The sequence below is a fragment of the Rhinolophus sinicus genome, chromosome 17 (genome assembly GCF_057876585.1).
Source record: "Rhinolophus sinicus isolate RSI-liver-muscle chromosome 17, RSI-T2T, whole genome shotgun sequence".
In the NCBI taxonomy this organism is placed as follows: domain Eukaryota; kingdom Metazoa; phylum Chordata; class Mammalia; order Chiroptera; family Rhinolophidae; genus Rhinolophus; species Rhinolophus sinicus.
Window position 1 is genome coordinate 159,309,856 of NC_142517.1, and position 22,836 is coordinate 159,332,691.

The 22,836-nt window shown below is 33.8% G+C and overlaps 1 protein-coding gene across 4 annotated transcripts in view; it reads left to right on the forward strand.

The window, feature by feature from the left end:
- UBR3 (ubiquitin protein ligase E3 component n-recognin 3) overlaps positions 1–22,836 on the forward strand; it is a 172,091-nt gene that overhangs the window by 60,308 nt on the left and 88,947 nt on the right. For all 4 annotated transcript variants that reach the window (XM_019727399.3, XM_019727402.3, XM_019727403.3 and 1 more), the window contains exons 10-19: positions 8–141; positions 6,036–6,122; positions 12,056–12,121; positions 12,206–12,295; positions 13,401–13,529; positions 14,191–14,243; positions 14,347–14,480; positions 14,840–14,925; positions 16,264–16,405; positions 19,051–19,147. In XM_019727399.3, coding sequence (XP_019582958.2) covers positions 8–141; positions 6,036–6,122; positions 12,056–12,121; positions 12,206–12,295; positions 13,401–13,529; positions 14,191–14,243; positions 14,347–14,480; positions 14,840–14,925; positions 16,264–16,405; positions 19,051–19,147 — 1,018 coding nt within the window. The remainder of the gene's footprint in view (positions 1–7; positions 142–6,035; positions 6,123–12,055; positions 12,122–12,205; positions 12,296–13,400; positions 13,530–14,190; positions 14,244–14,346; positions 14,481–14,839; positions 14,926–16,263; positions 16,406–19,050; positions 19,148–22,836) is intronic.

A 22,836-nucleotide genomic window follows, 5' to 3' on the forward strand; every position in this document is an offset into this window, starting at 1 on the left:
TTACAAGGTATGAACTTAAACAAGCGAGAACTAAATGAGCATGTGGAATTTGAGTCTCAGACCTACTATGCTGCCTTTGCTGCTGAACTTGAGGCCTGTGCACAGCCCATGTGGGGGCTCTTATCACATTGTAAAGTTAGGGTATGTTGAAAATATTTTTGTTTATTTCTGAATTTAGCTTTAAAATGATTATTTAAGAAAAAGATGTCAAAACATTGGTTGTTTACTTGTATATAATAATGTTGCAGTGTTTAATTCTGAATTCAGCTCTGTGAAAGCTGACTTGAGACAGTAATTAATTATTATTCTTAGGCAGGTTGGAATTCATTTATAATATCAGATCTTCCCAGCCATCCTTTATTGTGAAAAGTCTTTGCAGCTTTATAATAAGTACGTTTATTGTCATTGTTTCATTTTCCCCATTAGCAGTTAGTTGAAGGATGAGGATAGTCCTTAATAAAATTGAGACTTTTAAGATTATAAGGACAGAATCAGTATACATTTCATACAACTTAAGTTGTTTATAAAAAGAATCTAAGGGTAGGTAGCATAGCCGCAACATGAATTCTTATAATTGGATAAAAAAATGCTCATGTATTTTTGTCTTTCTATACAAATATGTATTTTCCTTTTTCATTTTGAAGTATTTGTTTGATGGTTCTCCAGAAACCTTGAGCAATCCAGAAAAATAGAATCCTCTGACCCTACTAAACAAGGACTTGACTAAGATTTTGCTGTATGGAGCTCATGAAATCCAGCCTGCTAGTGTATGCTGGACAAGATTTTATAGTGGAAATATTTTAAAACCCTACTCTGGGCTCTGCCTCTTTCTATTTAGGTGACTTGGTCAACTCATTTAAAAGTATTTGAACTTCTTACTTTCAGTCTTTTTCCTGATTTTTTACAGTAAAACAAAACAAAATGAGAATGGGACAGCAAAGCCTGCCTTTCTTCACAGGGTTCTTATGAGGCTCTCTTTCCTATACCCTTTAAATGTATGTGTTCCTTTAAGCAGATTTATATTTTCTCTCTTGACTTCAGCTATTCTCTAAATGCAGATGACTCACAACTTTGTTACAGTCTAACCACGTTCAGATTTCCAACAGCTCGGGTTGGGTTATTCATGTAGATCTCCTTATAGGTACATGAATTTTCTCAGGTCCCTAACTAACCTTTAAAAATCATCTGTTCAGACTGTGTCCTTTATGTCATTTAATGGCATCTTAAATGAGGCAATTATCTCATACAGAAACCTCCCCTTGCTGTACCAGCTGTGTTCAACCTATAATCAGATGCCATAAATTCTCTCTTCCATTCCAGAAATGTCTCCCTACCACTCTTTCCTCTGTCTTAATTTATTTCTTTATGTTTAAAAAATCTGGGTTGTTAAGGTAATTTATTAACTGGTTTTCCTGCCTCTAGATTTTCCTACTGTAATCTGTCCCAATACGTAAGTTACTCTTCTGAGTTCTGTGGATAGCTCTTCTTTGTTTCAAAATCATTCAACTTCTCATCTGTCTACAGAATAATGTCTGTATTTCCTATACGAGCATTTAAGATTCTCCACAAATTGCGCTCAGCTTGTCTCTCATAGTTTTTCTGTACCCCCTCTACTCCATCCCTTTTATTTATCAACAAGCAGTGTCCTTTCTATACTTTTGTTCAAGTTAGTTCCTTTTTTGGCATATGCTCTCTCATTCTCTCTGCTTAGTACAGTGCTTCTTTTACACAAGAATCATCTGAGAAACTTTAAGAATATATGTGCTTAAACTTTACTGTCAGAGATTTTGATTTATTTGATGTGCAGTAGGACCTCAGCAGTGATTTCTAACTAGTGTGAAGAACCACTAGTGTTAGCGCCTCAAAAATTCTACTCACAATACTCAGCTGATATGCAATCTGTTCACTGAAGTTCTTTCAGTCAGATTTATGATTTCAGCGTATGTCTCAGTGTTTTCATATTACCTTGTTTGATTTCCACTGTAGCATTTAGCAAAAAACTGTCACATGAGGTCTGTTTGTTCATTTATTTAAAAAATATTTATTGAATGTTATTCTATGGTAGATACTAATTAGATGCTTGGGTTTTTGGTGTGGAACCAAATAGACGTGGTTCTTGCTCTCATGAAGCAGGCTGATAGGGGATATAGACATTAAGCAAGTAAAGACATAGATTTATTTTGTAAGCTTTTGTAAGGGCTCTGTAGGATAGTAACAGGTTACTGTGAGAGTAATGAATGTGGTGCCTGATTAGATTTGAGGATCAAGGAAGGCCTTTCTGAAGAAAGAATATGAAGGAGCCAACTACCGTGTTTCCCTGAAAATAAGACCTAGCCGGACAATCAGCCCTAATGCATCTTTTGGAGCAAAGATTAATATAAGACCGGGTCTTATATAACATAACATAACATAACATAACATAACATAACATAACATAACATAACACATAACATAAAGCATAACATAACATAACATAACATAACATAACATAACATAACATAACATGCCAGGTCTTATATAATATAACATAACATAACACTGGGTTTTATATTAATTTTTGTTCTAAAAGATGCATAGAGCTGATTGTCTGGCTACGTCTTAGTTTTTGGGAAACATAGTATGTGAAGAATAAATCTGGGGTTAGTGGGGATAGTAGGGGAGGTAGAATGGAATAGCCTACTTTCAGTAGGAAAGTGATTGATCCTTTTAAGGAATTTGTGGCTGGAGCCATAGAGTAGAACATGGAGTTGGAGAACATGGAGATAGGCAGGGATCAGATTATTAAAGCCGATTCTTATAGATCATGTTAACGAACCTTGGATTTTATTTTAAGGAGAAGCCAGTGAAATTTTTAAGCAGGGGTTTGATGTGATCAGATTTACATTTAAAAGATCATTCTGGTTGCTGGAAAGACTGATTTAGGGGGATGTGGGGAGCAACAAGACTAGAAGCAAATAGACCAATTAAGATAATAGTCTAGATAGGAAATAGTCTAGATAGGAAATTCAGGTTTGAAATTCAAGGTGTATTCAAGATGCATTTTGGATATTGATGATGTATTTTGGAGGTACAGTCAACAGGCTTAGTAATGGATTGTATATTATTGATGAGTGAGAGGGAAAAACTTTTGGGTAACTATGTATGGAAGTAATATTTACAGAGGTGGAAAAGATCGATAGAAAAGCAGGTTTAGAGAGATCAGAGTTAGTTTTAGATGTGTTAAGTTTGTGATGCCGGTGAAACATCCAAGTGGAAATGGTGAATAAGCAGTTGGAATGAGTTGGAATATATGGCTATATGAGTCTTGTTCTCAAAGAGAAGTCTGGACTAAGGTTATACATTTTAGACCCTTGGGAATATAGATAGCTTACTTTGTGTGATAGCCCTGAATGCTGTTTTCTTGAAAATGTTAAGGGCCAGTTAAACAATTTTGCTTCCTAAACAGAACAAACAAGCTGTAAAATCTCCATCTAGTGGCACCGTTGGGTTACTGCAGACTTGGCAGAAGTTGAGTCTGGCCCTGACTCTGGGGCACTTAACTAGTTGTCAGACATAGGTGCTGGACTATGACCGAGCATTTTACATCTGTTCATTTGCTTCTTTGTAACAATACTAGGAAGTAGGTAGTATTAATTCCCATTTTTACAGAGGAAGAAACTGAGACTGAAAATTTAAGTCATTTGCTCAAGATCATAAAACTAGCGTAGAATGAATACTGATTTTTTTTTTTGGATGGGTGTGTTGGTGGGGAGATGGGAGAGAGGTGATCTGAACAAATGATTAAATATGCTGTATTTAGAAATGAAATTACCTGGCCACCTTTTTTTTCTTTTCTCTTTTTTGAAGGAGGGCGTAGCTCGCAGTGGCCCATGCGGGGATTGAACCGGCAACCTTGGTGTTATTAGCACCACGCTCTAACCAACCGAGCTAACCGGCCACCCCAGCTGGCCACCTTTTTAAGACTCTCGATATCTACTTTTCAAATTGTACTCTGGCAAGATTGAGTCAGTTTACACCTCTGTCAAGAGCGTATAATGGTACCCTTTTGCCCAAACCCTTGATAAAAAGAGAGAACCATTTGGGTTTTCTTCCCTCTTTTTTCCTTTTTTTCAACATATGGTTTTAGAAGTTTCTTTAACCATGAATAATCTGCCATTTTAGTTTGGTTATGATAGATTATTTATGGTAACTTATAAGTGCCATTAAATTTTTTCACTAAGAGACAGAGAACAGAATATGTAAGATAATATTTTTATAAAGCTAAATTTCATGTGTGATAGTTTAAAACAGGGTGACTGTTGGCAAGGAAACTAGGTAAATAGTATTTGGTCAGGATGGTAGCAGAAATAGGAGTGAACATACATGATAATATCAAGGAAGAATTAACAGGACCTGGAGATTGAGCAGGATGAAAGAGAAGTCAACAATGAATGTGAGACTTTTTTTTAAGGCCCCAAGTAATTTATATATGGAGCTGATGCATTTAACCTATTTGACTTTGATGCTGCCTGTACTTATATTATACATTGATGCTCTCCAAATCTCTTTTTTAAAAAGATTTTATTGTGATAAAATTCACATAACATAAAATTCACTGTTTTAACTATTTTAAAGTATAAAATTCCGTAGCTGATAGTATATTCACAAAGTTGTACAACCATTACCACTAATTCCAGAACATTTTATCAGTCCCCAAAGAAATCTCATACCTCCCAATTCCAACATCCTCTCATCCTCTGGAAACCACTGATTTCCCTTGTGTCTCTAAGAATTTACCTAATCTGGACATTTCGTATAAATGAATCATACAATATTTGGCCTTTTGTGTTTGGCTTCTTTCACTTAGAATAATGTTTTCATGGTTTGACTGGGTTGTATCAGTCAGTACTCCATTTCTTTATATGGCCGAATAGTATTCCATTGTATTGATAGATATACCACATTTTACTTGTCCATTCATAAGTTGATCCCATTTTTTTCTCTAACATGATAATGCTTCTGTGAACACTTGTATACAAGTTTTTGTGTGAGTATGTTTTTAATTCTCTTGGGTACATGAAAGTAGAATTGCTTGGTAACTATGTTTAACTTCAAAGTGGCTGCACTATTTTACATTCACACTAGCAATGTATGAGAGTTTTAATTTCTCCACATTCTTGTCAATTTAAAAAATATAGCGATCCTAGTATGTGCCAATTGGTACTTTACTGTGGCTTTGATTGTGTTTTCCTAGTGAATGATAGTATCAAGCATCTTTTCATGAGCTTATTTGTCATTTGTAGATCTTTTCTGGAGAAATGTCTATTCAAAATCCTTTGCCATTTTTTGAAAAGAGGTTATCATGATTTATTTTCTCATTTAACTAAATACTTGCATATTTCTCTGGATCTACTTCTCCATAAAACATTACATTTTTCTATCACAAACTCTTATTTTAAATGGCATGTACTTATTCTTTTTTCTTCTAATTTCTGTTGCAAACAAAGATATTCACAGGCTACTTTCAGTACTCATGTATGATCAGCCCTTTTGACTTTTGCTTTTTATTGTAAATATATATAACGTAAAATTTGCCTCTTTAACAATTTTAGGTGTTAATTCAGTGACATTAAGTACCTTCGCAGTGTTGTGCAGCCATCATCACTATCAATTTCTAGAACTTTTTCATCATCCCAAAAGGCACTGTGTACCTCTTAAACAGTAACATTAGGGAACTTAAAATATTTTTGGGATCTCGTGATATGGAACCTGGTCTATATCACAAAAATCTATTGCAGTTTTGATTTATTTTAAGGAATATGTTATATAAAAGATAGACTGTGTTCTTTAATTTTCTTAATTGTCATTGGTTGTTACTATTAGTTTGTGAAGGGATGATTTCTTGAAATGGCAAATGTGGTTATTTTGAAAAAATATATTTTACCATTATATACACAATGCATGTAACTTATTTTTATGTATTGTATATAATTTAAAGTTGAAGATATACATATATATATATTTATACTGAACATTTATATAACTTATTGTTTTAGGAAACTCAAGAATATACAAAAAATGTTGTTAGATACTGCATTGAAGCTCTTCAAGATTGGTTTGATGCTATTAACTTCGTAGATGAGGTATGTATATTTTTGATATATGTAATAGCATTTAAGAAAAGAAGTGTTAGATTTCATTTAACATTGAAAATAATGAATAACTTTTCATGGGGTAAGGGAAAGAAGTCATAACAAATACAGTATCATTAGGCTTTAAAAAAGGTAAAGTGGGAGACCAGTTCTTGGACATTTAGGAGGGTCCACAGCGCATTAATCATGTTTGTTCATTTCCTAGAGAAGGGCATAATTTTTTTTCTTTCTGTTTTTAAATGTATATGTCAGTATTTGTCAGGAGTAAATTAATTTTATTTGAAGAGGTAAAAGTGACAGTACAAAAATGAATAGGATAGGGGAGATTAATGGGAAGGATATCACAACTTTATTAATTGGTCAGCATTCTTCTGTGGGCTTGAACAAAGGTGATTGTTAATAATGAACTGAGACAAGTTGGCACAGAACTGCTCTATGAATTACACAAGGGCTTGCTTCTAATTAGTCAGCCAAGTGGTGATGGTGGGGACTTTTATTTCTTTTCCGTTCTTTTAAAAATATTGTGATACAATCACAAACTTATTGAAAAGTTGGAAATAGAGTAAAAAGCAATTTGTTTTCTTGAACCATTTAGGAGTTAAGTTTTTGACTTGATGCCCATTACTCCAGATACTTTGTGTATTTCCTGTAAACAAGGACATTCTCTTAGGTAACCGTATACAAATTTGGAACCTATAAAAATTAGGAGATTAACATTAATATGTTATTACTACCTAATCTTTAGACCTGTTTCATGATTTACCAATTGTCCAGTGATGTCCTTTATAGGATTTTTTCAGAATCCCATGTTGCATTTAGTTATCATGGCTCTAGTCTCCTGGAGTAGTGTCTCATTCTTTTATGCCTTTTAGGACAGTGACATTTAGAAGAGTATAGCTCAGTTATTTTGTAGAACATCCCTCAATTTGGGTTTGTCTCATGATTAGATTCAGATTATGAATCTTTTGCGGGAATACTATAGAAGTGCTATTGTAGTCTTTTCATTGCACCCTATGTGGTGGTTTATGATTTTTGTTTGTTTTATTACTGATGGTGTTCCCTTTGATCATTTGATTAGGGTGGTGCCAACCAGACTTCTTCATCATAAAGTTACCTTTTTTCTCATTGTAATTAATATTTTGTGAGGATGCATTTTAAGCTATGTAACTGTATCTGTCTGTTCATCTAACTTTCAATTCATTACTTAATTTTTATCTCTAGGGATTCATAGTTTCTATTTTATTCAATGGGTTATAATCTATTGCTAGTTATTTGATGCTCAAGCTGTTTCAGATTTGCCAGCGAGAGCCCCTTTGAGCTGGTTTCTGTGTCGTTTTGACTTGTCCCATTAATCTTTGAGCACTTTCATTCTTTGTGGCCCAACAAGATGTCTCAGGTTCACCTACGTTTTCCCTGTTCCATTCCTGGAATCAGTCATTTCTTTCAGGATCCCTGATTCCTTAGTAGAGAACAGTATTTAGAAGGCAAGGTCTGGGTGCTTGTTGTACTCATTGCTATTGGGGAATCACTGCTCTCAGGCCTTCTCAGTGAACAGAAGTTAGAAATACATGCATGTATGTATATTCACATATTTGCATCTATATTTGTTTCTCTATCTAGTAATATGTATTGAAAGCTTTGTGTTCAAACTGATGTTTTAAATTCCAGTATAGCACCACAGGACTTAGTCTAGTTTTCTCCAACAGTAAGAAACCTGGTGTCCATTATCCTTAATACATTTACTTATTTGACCAGTCCTCTTATATATAACCAATTGCTCATCTCAGTTGCCTCCCTTCCCCCTGCATGGATACTCTCTTCTCCCTGCATTCTGTCACCCCCCTCCTCCCCGCCATGGGGACACTCGCCTTATCCTGTTAGGGCTCTGACTCACACCTTGGACCACCCTTCTGTGAAGAAGCCCTTCTCACCCTGTTTGTGCTTTGATTTCCCACACCAGACTCTGTCTTTTTGGATGCCCTCCTCATCCAGCTTTGGCTCTGATGCCTATATTGGCCCTTTGCACAAGTGGATAATCTCCTCACCTTGCTTGTATTTTGATTCCCTATTCCAGGATAGCTCCTTGTGTCATTGCCCCCTTTACCTCTGTCTGGCTCTGACTCCTCAACCCAGGTCAGTCCCCAAATGGATGCCTCCTCACCTTGACTATCTCTGGCACACTACCATTGCGCTGCCCTGCTGTGTTGATGCCCTTTGGACTCTGCTTAGACCTGACTGCCTATGCCACACCATACCCTTTGTAAACCACACACCCCCTTCTGTGCGGATCCGCTTTTCATCCTAAAGACCTCTGACATCTCATACCATCCCCTTCCCCCATATTGGACATCTCATCCAACTTCCCCCCCGACCCCCACCAAGTTGTCCTACTCACCCTTGGCTCTGACATCTCACTTTGGGTTCCTCACTTGTAGTTGCTTGTTTTGCTCTATTTCCTACCTTACTCCCCCCCCCCCCCCAAATGGCTTTAAGGACTGAATTGTTCACGAAGGGAAGAACCCCTGCTATCTTTAATTCTTTCTGCCCAAACTAATTTATTTTCCATCCTTGATTACCTCTCCAACATTTGTGTCTGCTTTCAGCCTTCGACCTGGAATTTGTCCATTTGGATTCTGATTCTGCCTTCACCAAATCACCATGATTCTTACCTTGTCTAAATGTTGGTCTTTAGCTTAAACTTTGTTTATATAAATTGTAATGAGTCAGTATTCAAAGAAAACATTTTCTAGCCTCCAGAGCTCCATCCTACTTTCAACGTGCTTTATGCTCCTTCACCCCATCTAGTTTTAGTCTCTCAGATGGAGCTTCAGCTAGAGCTTCTCTCAATCCAGATCTCATTGGTATTTGAAACTTTAGGAATTAATTGTTGAAATGGTAGCCTCATTAAGATAACAGGCAGATTGAAGTAGGGAAAATTACATTACACAAAGAGTTATGTATTAAGTGTTTGACATGAAATTCATCCACGGTTGAACTCAGGGATGGATTTAAGGACAGTTAGAATCATGTATACAGAGCAGCTAAACTCAAGGAAATAGTACATTTGTTTTTCACACACAAATATTTTTTGAATGTTGTAAAGAATTTACATATATTTTGCAGAGAAAATAAATATAGAACTTAAAGAATCAATAGGTTATAGTTGTTATGGTGTTTAAATGTTTTGTTTCTTAAAGTGCTTTGACATATTATATTTGTTCTTCAACATAATCCTCTGAAATAGAGAAGATATTATTGTCATCCACTCTTTTGTAGATGTGAATTGGATATACAGAGAGATTAAATGACTTGCCTATAGTTATGTAGCAAATTACTGGTAGTTCTGGGACCAGAACTCACATCTCTCAACTTCTTGTCTGGTAGTATTTCAATTAGACTATTGGCCGTGGAAAGAGCTTTAGAGTCAGGCAGACCTGAGTGTAAATTATGGCTGTGCCACAAATCAATTAACTATATTATTTTGGACGGGTTTTTTTTTTTTCTTTTTCTTTTTTTTAAGCGTTGCTGAGTCCATCTTCTCATCTTTTTATTGAGGATGATAATTTTAGCCAATGAGGATTGACTAAGAGGCACATATTACATGTGTGATGAATATTATTCTTCCATCCTTGTGGGTGGATGTCAGAAGTTACTACGGTAATCCACAGATTAAGCAAGTAATATTTTTTGAATTGAATTAAGCCAAATCAAACAATCAAATAGAAAACAGAGATGGAATAAATTTTCCTATGAGGTAGGCCATTTAAGAATCCTCAAATACATGAATGAATATAATTTAGGGCAGTAGTTACAGGATGTAGCAGGGTAGTTTGACTAGAGTCCTCTGAAAAGAGGGAAGTAGAACATACATTCATCCAGCAAATATTTATTGAATGTTTGCTGTGTTATAAACTTTGGGGGTACAGTGATGTGACAGTTCCCAATTTAAGTAAATTATTAATTTGATTTTGGTGCTTCTGTAAAGTTGTGACCAGGTGCTTTGGGGGAGAGTAGAGTGGAGCATCTGAGTCAGCCTTAGGGACTCGGGAAAAGCTTCCTAGTAGAAATGTCCTTTGAGCAAAGTCTTAACTATATGTTAATCCAGTGGGTAAGGGATGTATATCATTTGAGGCAGAGGGATACATATACAAAGATGCAGAAGCTTGGTGGGTACATGAGTTTATGGGATAGGAGATGAGGCTGGAGAGGTAAGCCCTGTCTTCCCGAGAGGTAGAAGGTTGTCAGGAGATTAAAAACTACCGGGAACTATTAAAAGATTGTGAATGGACTAAATACAGATTAAATTAATGTCTTGGTAAGACTACTCCTGGCAGCAAATGGAGGTTTAAATAGAAAAATGTGTTAATTAAGGTTTTTTTGAGTGCAAAACTGAAACTCTATACCCATTAAACTCCCCATTTTCTCTCACCCCTCCAACTTGTATAACCACCTTTATACTTTCTGTCTTTATGATTTTGACTAAGTACCTCATATAAGTGGAGTCATACAGTATTTGTCTTTTTGTGACTGGCTTAGCATAATGTCCTCAAGATTCATCCATGTTGTAGCATGTGTCACAAATTTCTTTTTATAGAAGGCACACTTTATTAGAATAATTTTCTATATAGCCATTAATCCATATATTGAGGAGGATGTTATTCTCATATTGGTTTTGGAAAAAACTCTTTCAGGGATGGTGACACATTGCAGCTCTTTATAACTCTATACTGATATTACATTAGCATAATTATCTGAATGTAGTGGATAAAATTTTTTAACGTGAAGAAATTTTTTAATGTGAAGAAAACTTTTAACATGAAGAAAAATTTGTCAAAGCATTAAAAGCAAATAATACCTTTTTAATTTTTCTTGTTTGTTTAAGGACAACTGTTGTGTACTTTTGTCCTGTAATAGTGTGACCCATGGGAGTCACAGATTTAAAATGCAAATTTTATAATATTCACAAGGATGCCAAACGCCCATGACATGTACTGTACGAAGAATTCTTATGGAGGTTGTGTGTGCAGCATTGATTTGGGGAGCATATCATCCCCTTGTCCAGGCAAACCTTTCACCTATAGGACTGTGGTAAGAGCCTCTTACCACTCTAAATAGAACAGTGGAGTCCAAGCTAGCCACTCAGTTCACTGCTTGTTAACTTTAGGAAGTAATACTTAAGATTTCTAAGCTTGAATTTCCCTGTTTATAAAAATGAGTCTATTAACATGTTGCGTATGGCGGGGTTTAAATCCCTCGTGAAGATTCTCGTGATCCGTATGCAATGTGTTAGTAGTTCCTTCCCCATAGGGTTCTTGTGAGGATTAAATGAGGTAATGTAAATAAAGTGCCTATCATGGGGACTGACACATATAAGTGCTCAATGATTGTTAGCAGCAATTACCGTGTTTCCTGAAAATAAGACCTTGTCGGACCATCAGCTCTAATCCGTCTTTTGGAGCAAAAATTAATATAAGATCCGGTATTATATTATACCTTATATTATATTACATTATATTAATTTTTGCTCCAAAAGACGCATTAGAGCTGATGGTCCAGTGAGGTCTTATTTTCAGGGAAACGTGGTATTGTCTTATTACTATCATTATGTTTGGTAGGCATGCATTTGAAGATTCCCAAATGGCCTACTATAAAGGGAAATTTCTCTCATTCCTTGTTTTGTGCTAGATGTTTCAGAAGATTCAAAGTTGTATACAATTTCTGCCTTCAAGGAACTTGCATTTAGGTATCTAAAAATGGAATAATTTTATCTATAGTGGTTTTTAAGCTATATCTTCTAAAATTTTGAGTTTTGGTTTAAAAGTATAGGGATAAATCAAGGTAAAGTATGGTTTTAGCATTTTAAAACCTTCTTGGAACTTCTGTTAAACATTCTTTGACTTGTGGATTTTGTTTGTTTATTCCAGCCAGCACCTAACCAAGTCACTTTTCATTTGCCACTACATCGTTATTATGCTATGTTTTTGAGTAAGGTAAGACTGTCATTAAACCATTCTTTTAAAAAAGTATATAGAAAATAAATATTAAATTAGTAACTTTTTAATCATAATTTTTAGGCTGTGAAATGTCAAGAACTAGATTTGGATTCTGTTTTACCGGATCAGGAAATGTTAATGAAACTAATGATTCACCCACTCCAAATTCAAGTATGTATTCAGGTTTTTACAGCGTTTTGAATTGAATCTTTGGTTAAGTGATTCTTCCTTTATTTTATTTTTATGCCTTTATCATTGCTTTTATAGCCAAAATATTTGAAAAAAATTTTTAAATTTAATTTTGGTGTTTTTGCCAGATTATTTAGTTCTAAATAATTTAAATTGAGTTACAATTTCCCCAGGAATTCTTTTCATTATCTTTACTTGTAGGGGAGTTTTACAGCACTGTTTTGGTAGTTAGGAGACCTAATAGACTTTAGCATTGGTGCCACCACTGTTTCCTCATCCATGTTGTTTGGGAGTAATTCACCTACTTGATTCTTAATTTCCCTATCTATAAAGTGAGAGGAGAGAAAAGAGAGAAGAATTAGCTCACATAAGCCCTGTGGTTTCTTTAAGTCCTAACATTAATTTTGTGGGCCAACCTTTTATGTACATTAGAGGGACTTGCACTTCAATTTGTTTTTCTGGCAATTTTAGATTTGTTAATCATTACTGAACTTTAACTATGGGGGTTAGGGACAAGTAGGAGATGAAGTTATGACTGTGCTTAGTTTTAATTGATACAGAACATGAATACCTGAAGAATGAAATATTAACATAGTAAAATTTATTCTGATGTGACCCTCTCTTACCTCTCTTATTTGGAAAGTGACTAGTTTGCGTTGAAGGTTGAGTTACAGGTGAATTAAAGATGTAGATTTTATTCATTGACTTTGAACACTTAACTTGGTTTTATGCTTATTCCTGTGTTTCTCTAAGCATTACGTATGCCTTTTTTGGAGGAGGAGAGTTAAACATAAGTGTCACTGATTCCTCATGGAAGATTTCAGTGAAAATTGTTATAACTGTATCCAGGAGTTATCATGGAAAACTAATTCACGTATAAATTCCAAAAGAAGGGACTATATAAAGCACTTAAAAATTTTAAAATATATATTTGAATTGAATGTCTTTAACATTGGACAGAATGTCAGGCTCATACTGTAATTAAGTTATAAAATATTTTGAAATGATTGTTCAATATCGCATGATTTTATAATGATTGAATTCAGGTGACTTCTTTGTCTAGTTTACATAATTTTTATTTTACTAGGCAAGTCTTGCTGAAATCCACAGCAATATGTGGGTAAGAAATGGTCTGCAAATCAAAGGACAAGCCATGACCTATGTTCAGTCTCATTTCTGTAATTCCATGATTGATCCTGACATTTACCTATTACAGGTAAGTCAGCTTTATAATGCAGATGTACTTTTAGAAGTGTCTCATTTGTACCCACAGGATTTTAATTTATAGAGGTGACTAAATGATGACACAGAGAGGTCATTGCTATTGAAAGAAGAATTTATTACACCCGTTTCCAAAGAGAAGGTGGCATGCCACATCACGCAGGACCACAGAAGAAACATTAGATTTTGGTCAGGAGGCAGAAGCAAGAGTAGGGGGAAATACTAGAGCAGAACCTTTATTGGGGTTTCCACTTGCTAGAAAAGGCAGGGCAAGGCGGGATAAACACTTTAGGATTGGCTAGTTTGAATAATTCTGTTTGACTTTGGGGCATAGGGGCTGTCCCCAGCTCTCTGGTACCTGGTCCTCGATTGATTTAGGGCAGGGGGAATATTGGCTTGGTGTGTGAGAGTTGGATAAAGGGGTAATTGACTTGCATATAAGAGGCTTGTTCCCAAATAAGTTGTTTACTATCTTTAGGAATTAGCCCTGAGAGGAGTAGTCTCTCCTGGGTCTGTAAGACCTCCCAAGATGTCAAAACATCATAAGATTCAAAAAATGAAAAAAAACACATGATTAATGTAAGAAATAAAACTGAATACTGAGAAATAAAGTTTGTGGTGTGTTTTTTTTCTTTTTTTTTTTTTGTCTTTTAAAGGTTTGTGCTTCTAGACTTGACCCAGATTATTTTATTTCATCTGTCTTTGAAAGGTAAGCATAATTTTTTTAAAGATAGGTATTAGGAAGTATTTGGAATTTAAGTTAATTTTGTTTTTTTAACTTAAAAAAAATCTGTCTCAAATATTTCTTACAGATTTAAGGTAGTAGATTTGTTGACAATGGCTTCACAACATCAAAACACGGTACTTGATGCAGAGCATGAGAGATCGATGTTAGAAGGCGCTCTTACATTTCTTGTGATTCTTTTGAGTCTGCGTTTACATTTAGGTAAAAAGCACTAATACTAATGCTTGGGTATTAACTATTGTCCTCCTTTTCCTCCCCTTTTCCCAGTGTTAGTAACTGGCTAACGGAAAAAAGGAAATGACGTGGATATATTTAAACAGTATTTCAAACTCTTGGTATGCTGTACAATTCATATTCCTTTTAGAATATCCTTTAAAATACCCTTGACTTAAGGGAACTGCAAACTATTTCAGGGTAGTGAAACTACAGTTATATTTGGGGCATTGCATTCTTTAATTTTTGAAACACCTCATTTTTGGTAAAACAGCTTAAAATGTGTGGTACGTTGTTTCTTTATAATTTATATAAAGATTTATTAATTGTGTTTTTAATTGTTTTAGGCATGTCTGATGATGAGATTCTCAGGGCCGAGATGGTAGCCCAGCTATGTATGAATGACAGAACACACAGTTCATTGCTGGACCTCATATCCTTTTAACAGTTTAATTTTCTGTTAGTTGCAGGATCTAAAAAATAAGTAATTTTTGCAAATCAAAGGTATATCACGTTTTTGATTAAAAAAATTCTTTGAAGTTGAAAAATGGTATGGAAAACAACTCCAATTGTTCGTTTAACTGTGTGTTCAGGGCTAGTGGCAGATGTTTTTGCCTCTAATTGTCTCCTCTTAGGAAGCTCTTGTTAGACCTCAGAACCGATGGCTCTGGGCACCCAGGATCTGACCTTCCAGGCCAGCGTTAGTGAAAGGAAGCTGGATACCTTGTAAAAGGCTGCTAGGTCTACTTCGTATAGCCTGCCTGGAATTCATAGTTAAAATTTAGTGGTATACCTTATAATTGTCATTACCTGTGTTTTAAAGGTTCTGAGGATTTTTTTAGAATCCAGGAAAAAATCAAGAGGTTTTTCAGTGCAAAGACTATTGTCTACAAACTTTTGAAAACTTATAGTTTCTTTGTATAGACCACGGACACTTTATTATTTGTTATTGTTAATAAAATTTTAGACAAAGATAATCACGTTACTTTGTGATAAAAATTTATTTTGCAAATTTTTGGCTAAATTTACTTTGTATATTGTGAATATCTTTGGAATAATTTCCTAAAATTTTGTGAAATCACTCCTATTAGAATGCCTATTTGATAGTCTTGGATTTTCATAAGCAGCAATTTGATATTGTTTGATGATTTCTTTCAACAATTATATACTATGTGTCAGTGCTGTAACACAGCAAAAGCATTCTCTGTAACTTTGAATTTTAAGGAATTACATACTTTAACATGAAGTCAATAGGAAAGAACCTGTGGTTTTCTGGTTTCTTTATTTTTAAAAATTTGCTTAGCATCTTTTTCTTTGAGTATGACATTTTGTGTTTTTGGAAAAACAATCTTTTCTCATAAAAATCTTGGTTAATTTTTAGCATACTCTGATTTTTTAAGGGAAAGTTTATTGTTTGCAAAATGCTGACAATGGAAATTAATTATTTTTTAATTTATTTTTTCATTTCCTGAAATTATTTTTTAATTTATTTTTTTCATTTCCTGAAATTTGATTAGTTTGATACTTAGGGACTACTTCGGCAAATAATTTGTTAGTAGGCTTCTAGATTAAAGGTATTTAAAAATTTACAATTAATAAAAAGTTATTGTTGAACTGTTGTATTACATAGCCCTCTTGTGGCCAACTTTATATATTACAGCCAATCACTCTACCTCTTTTTAGCAAAAGTAGTTAGAAACTAGAGTACCTTGGTAAAGTTATAAAGCTGGCTTTTAGTCATTAATTATTTTTTTCTTGACACATACATCATATTCCAGAAAATCCAAATCCCAAAAGTGGCATTATTCCGGGCAGTTATAGCTTTGAATCAGTTTTATCAGCTGTAGCTGATTTCAAGGCTCCTGTTTTTGAACCTGGAGGTTCTATGCAACAAGGCATGTATACTCCTAAAGGTACGTTTACATACATAGACATTCTTTCAAATATCAGTTTTTGAAGGTGAGTTGTGTATACCGAAAGAAAATGTTTTGTGTTTTATTTATTCTTAGCTTCGGTTTTTTTTCCTTCCAACTTTCCTATAGATTATGTTTGTCCTTTATGGTATACAGTGATATTCTATTTATTTATAAATCTACTGTTTTATGTTACAATAATTTCTTAGATAACTCTAGATTATAAAAGGAACTTTATATATGAAATCTAGTTTATTTTTATATGTGAATGAACTATAAATGAACTACAAAATGTAAAACAAAACATATACTTAAAAACATTTTGAATATATTTGCTCTCAGTTTGATTTGAAATTGTTCTCATTACCCAAATTTTAATTTGAAACAGTTAATACTAAAATCTATATAGAATGCTGAAACATTTTCTTACATTTTGAACCTATGTAAATATATAGAAGCCTTTTCCTTAAGTGGTTGGTTTTCTAAGGTTTTCCCCCTTCTATGACATGTTTGACAAGAGCCAGAAGTAGGTGAATTCTTGATTCGTACTCTGTTCTTTTTAACTCTCACATTTTCACTAAGTTAAAATTTTAAAGGAAGCAACAGTTGTATCCTTCTTGACTTCCTTCCTCAACACTCACTGTCTAAATGGAAAACTGATGTCCACTTTGAAGGTGTAAATAACATGTACAGTGTTCGGTAAAACACAGCAGAATAAGTCTTACCATGTGGGATTTTTCAGGGAGTTCACAAAAGTAGCAAGAAGAGTCCAGACAGAGTTTCTTTTTGGAATATATTCCATTAAAGGAAAAGCACATTATTTCTTTATTGTAGAGAGCACTTTGTATCTAAAATTTAGATGAGCTTCCAAGTGGAGTGGTGTTCGTGTATGGTGCAGTGCTTATAGAAGTATGAGGTGAGGATTTGAGGATTACCTCTGTCAGACTCACTCGTGGTCCTTATTAAAAACTCAGGTACCTGTGCCTCAGCCCCAGTCTGCTCTCTTCAGGATCTCTGGGGATGTGTTCTGGAAATATGCTTTTTGTTCTTTTACACGCTCTGTAAGGTGATTGTCATGCACAATAAAGTTTGAGACACTGAGATGGGGCACTAGGGCATTTGAAGATTAGAGTCAAGAAATTGAGTGTCATATTCAAATACAGTCTGAATTGTATTCGCTAGTTCTGTGATGTTGAGAAAAATCAGTTTGTTATCTTTGGATTTGACTTATTTTTGAATCTGTTACACAAAACTGATAAAAGCAGCCCTAATCTAGTTGAAGGATGTGTAGGGAGTGGACATAGCTTTTCATCTGTTTGGCCATCTCCTTGCTCCTAATGTGGGCCCTGTTAAACTTCTGTGAAAATCCAGCTCCAGTGGAACGCTGTTTGATGCCTGTTGGACTAGCACTAAAGTTTTCCCATTGCTATGGTTTTATAATTCTGATAAAAGCATTGGCATTTTAATTGTACAAATTAATAGATTTAAAAGTGAAGGACAGTAAAAGATAATAGAAATAATTACAAAAGTCTTTGTCTTTGCGAAGGCCTATCTTAAGAATCTTAAGTCATACTTTGACAATTGAAGGTGAATAGCATGCTACATAAACATAGGGACAATTGGTAATAGTTACTTGTGCTAGAAAGTTGAAATTATAGTAGATGTATAGGGAGAACCTTAAGCTTCTTCCCAGTTTTCAAATGTTAAGAATTCTGCTAGAGAGAATGAGAGCGGGGAAGGAAATTAACCTAGGAAAGAGGCAGCAGTTTCTAAAATTATTATTCGCAGGTCACATTGTAGATTTTTACCACATCTAAATACCATCTCTACTGTTATATACTTAGTATGTTGATTTCTTAAATGGATTCACTTTTTTAAACTTTGCCTCATCCTAAACATGATTATTAGTGAGATCACTGGCTTTATTTGCAATGTACAATTTTCTAATACATGTTGATAAAACTATTAAAATAATTAGCTTTGTATAGTTAATACTTAAAATCATCTTGTATACCATCAGTTGTACATAACAACCACACATGGGATAGTGGTTCCTAGTTATGGAGAAGGTAAGGAGATCAATTATCAATTTCAAAATGTCAGTACCATAACAACTTTCAAAAGTGTTAATGCATTCATTGTCTTTCTTACTTTCTAGTTGGCACTTTACAAAAAACAAAACAAAAAAAAAACATCAATGAACTAAACTTTTATGGCGAGACATTATCATATTAAAGTTTATTGGGGTGACAATGGTTAGTAAAGTTACATAGATTTCAGGTGTACAATTCTGTATTACATCATCTATAAATCCCATTGTGTGTTCACCACCCAGAGTCAGTTCTCCTTCCATCACCATATATTTGATCCCTTTTACCTTCATCTACCACCTCCCTCCTGCATTATCATATTATAAAACTTTTTGCTCACTAGTTCTTTCTGAACTTAAGAGAACATTCGTAATGAAATTATGATTTTTAACTTAGAAAACTATTCACTACATCAGGCTTATTAAGGCAAATATATAATCAATTAAACTATCCCATATATTAAATTTAAAATATACTTAAATGTAATTAGTTATTAGAGATTGACTTTATTCCTAAGAAGTCAGTGTTTTGTTTCTACTTTCTTTTGAATACTAGCTGAAGTCTGGGATCAGGAGTTTGACCCCGTCATGGTCATTCTTCGCACAGTTTACCGTAGAGACGTGCAGTCTGCAATGGACAGATATACAGCATTGTAAGTCCGTTATATTGATTAGTATAATAATGGATACCTTGTATTTATATAGAAAAATTTCAATTATAACAAATGTGATATGCTCTCATTAAAGTATACTCTCAATCTTTAGAGGAGAAAATAATATTTTAAGATTTAAGAAAATCAGGCTGAGATTTATGATCTCAAGATCTTGATCCAAAATCTGATGTTAATCTCATGAAAATAAATTTTATAAAATATCACAAATAAACATAAATAAAAAAATAAACTTAGGTAGTTGCTATTTGACCAGTGGAATTGAAAGCTTAGTTTTGTGTTGTTCTACTTTGAAACCAGTAGAGGAGGCACAAGTTAAGAGAATGAAATTATCTGAAATCAGAGCTGATGGGTATCTACAAAAAGTGTGGTAATATTACTGTGTTCTTGATAAGTGGGAAAATAGCCAAAGCAAAATGAATTTTACTTGTAAATATTTAACAAAGTAGTTTAAAATGTTGATGACTGTAGAAAATAAATGTTTTGAAGGATATCTTTTTAATGAAGAATTCAATTTTGTATGTTATTGTAGACTATTTTTAATGTATTATTTCCACATATTTTTACACCTTAGTAGCTAACATTATATTGCTAAACATCATAGGTTATCTTTTATTTGTGCTTTTCTATGGCTTAATTTAAACATTTAAAAAACAATATTAAAATGATATAAATGTCTTTAATCTTGAGAAAACATTTTGTCCCGATAACTGTAAATATAGATATTAGATGTAATTGAAACTTCTCTTCTGCCAAGACTTTGCAGTAATAGATATATGTTGAATTTAAGATCTATCAGAGATATACCTGAAGAAAGTTTGTAGTGCCATATTTTAGCATACTCCCCTCCAAAACAAAATAAAAACAAAATACAAAACCCAGTTCAGCCATCAGCAGCATCTCTCTCTCCCTTTCCCTAAAACCCTTAGGGAAATAGTCTGCTTCCTTAGCATTTGTTTCTATATTTATTGAATGGTTTTGTAACTATTTGTTTGCTTGTAGGCTTTTAGTTTCTTGAGGCAAGATACTATTGTCTGTTTATCTCTTTTACATTTTCAGTACCTATCTCAGGGCTGGCACATAGTAGGTGTTTAGAATACATTTGTTGAATAAATATATTTGAGAGGGTCACATTGAAAAATGAAAAAATGGGTGGGAGAAAGCATTTGCATGGAAAACCTAATGTGGTTTTCATAAACTGTGCTGTCCTAAGTGGCTTTGCCTTTTTTCTGGGGGCAGTGGTGATGGCTGATCATTTTAGTATATAAATTAAGTGTATAGTAAATTTTATTCTCTTCTACTATGTAATAAGTAGAAACTTTCAAAGCTTTGAAAGTCATTAAATAATCTAATCCACTTAAAGGGAAAGTTTTATTTAACGATACATGTTTATTGAGTGCTTGTTATATGCTAGGCGCTCTATAAAATTGTATCTGTTATTTTTCACATAGGAGACTTTTAATTGATAAATTTAAAGGGAAAAATAAAATTTTCCCTTTAAATGGATTAGATTAAGTATTTAATGAGCAGTTGATTTCCATCATTTAGACCTGTGGTTCTCAGCCAGAGGTGATTTTTGTCCTCTAGGGACGTTTGCCATTGTCTGAACGGAGGGTTGTTACTGACCTCCAGTAGAGACTAGGTTTGCATCCTACACCAAAGAATTATCTGGTCCCAAATGTCATTAGTGTCAGGTTGAGAAACCTGGTTTAGACCTATACTGACACACAGGTAATCTTTTATGTTTGCAGGTTATCTTGTGTTTTAAAATCTATTTTGTGTTATTAGTTGTTTAGAACTACATTATATTTTGACTTATTAACTATTTCACATAGAGAAAACCATGTCCTCAGAGCTAGTTTTATTAATTTTCCTTTTTTGTTCTCCATTTTTTTCTAATTCTCTCATTCCCTTCATTTGGCTTTTGAGTTCCTGTACAATATCTTTATAGTTTCTTAGAAATATTTCTGAAGTGCTATGATATTTCTTGGTGGTTTGAAAATCTTTGTTTTAAAAGAAATATGTGTTTAAGAAAATAATAACAGATGACAAATAAATATACCCTCTAGTTTCAAACTAAAATCTTTTAATCATTTTCTTGTAAATTAATCTTTGAAATGTTATGCATAAACTATTATATTCATCTAATACATTTTGTATACTTAAAGTAAATATCATACCCAGGAATAAATGTGTTTGTTTCTATGTAAAACTTAATATTTTTTGAGATTTATTTTATATGTGAAATATAATATCTGCTCCCTTGATGTGATATCTTTTATTTGCTGTATATTTGGCTGTATAATTGACTGTTTCATTTCTTATTAGAGCACAACTGGGAAATAACCCTAAACTGTAGGATTTGCTATTACTTGGTTACTGGTCATTTTCATTTTCTTTTCGTTTTAAGGGACAAAAGTAATTAAACTGATTTTACTGAGGGTGATTTTTTTTCTTTTATTTGCAAGAAGGCAATAGAAAGGCCTTTTGAAGAATCACAATGAAAAATTATTGTATAAATTAAAACTGCTATGTTCTCAGAATCTAGCTTGGTGGTAGGTACTTTGTAGGCAATCAGTAATTGCTAGCTGAATGAAAAACAAATTTCTTTAAATTTTGTGCTGAGAGTTTTAGTGAAAATAAGCCATTTCCTTTATGGGATGTTTAGATGTTTCAAATCTTAGGATCTTATTTCTGGAAAAGGCCTTCAAGATCTATCTAGGTTTTATAAAAGTCTCTCAGGGCCCATCACTGGAGGAGTGGGTTGGGCAACAGCAGGAGGAGGCCTGAGAGAGTGGAGGGGGCTCATCCTGCTTCCTTTCTCCTTTCCCAATATCCCTTAATGGGCAGGTCAGCTTTGGAAAGAAAAACAAAAACAAGACAACAACAACAAAACAAACCAAGAGTTGGAAAACCATCCATTCAGTTTAGTGTTATATTTTACATAAAAGACATGTGGCCAGAAATGTTTGGTGAAATGTGATTGTTAATGGCAGTGTTGGAACCATTGTCTGGTCATTTCCAAAAGACAAATGTAATTTTTATACAGTGGCTGTTTTAATTTCAGCCAGTAATAAATTTTTTTAAACGATAATTTCTGATATTTTTGTTGCTTCCCATCTCCCATCTAGAAGGTTAATGGATGCTGGCCCATGTTTGAAAGTATGATGTATGAGTTTATATATATTTGTTTCAAACTAGTCAATAATTAGGTGTTGGTTTGAGTCACTTAAAATTTTTTTTCCTGTCATGTAGGTTTTCATTTGCATTATTCCATTAATGCTTGTGAAAAGAGCAGTCAAAATGATATATTACCTGCTGCGTTGTACAAATATGTAACCTTTATTTTGGAACACTTTATTAATGTTGGTGCTGCACTTTTAGGGGCTACTGCTTAAAGCAAACAAAAAGAAACAAAATAAAAACTAAAAATTGCTTTTCTATGCTGAAAGAAATAGAATAGTTGAAATATTTTATCATCAACTATTGGGATTGTTTTAAAACTTATGCTTCTCTGTAGCTACTATAGTGCTATATAGAAATCTTTTTTTAATGTAAACAATTTTAGGGCATCCTCTTCTTGAGTTAAAGATGCAACTCATTTCTCTGGTATGTTGATGATAGTGTTTTTATTTTTTATTTTTAAGATTTTTCTTGCCTCACCTAGGTAA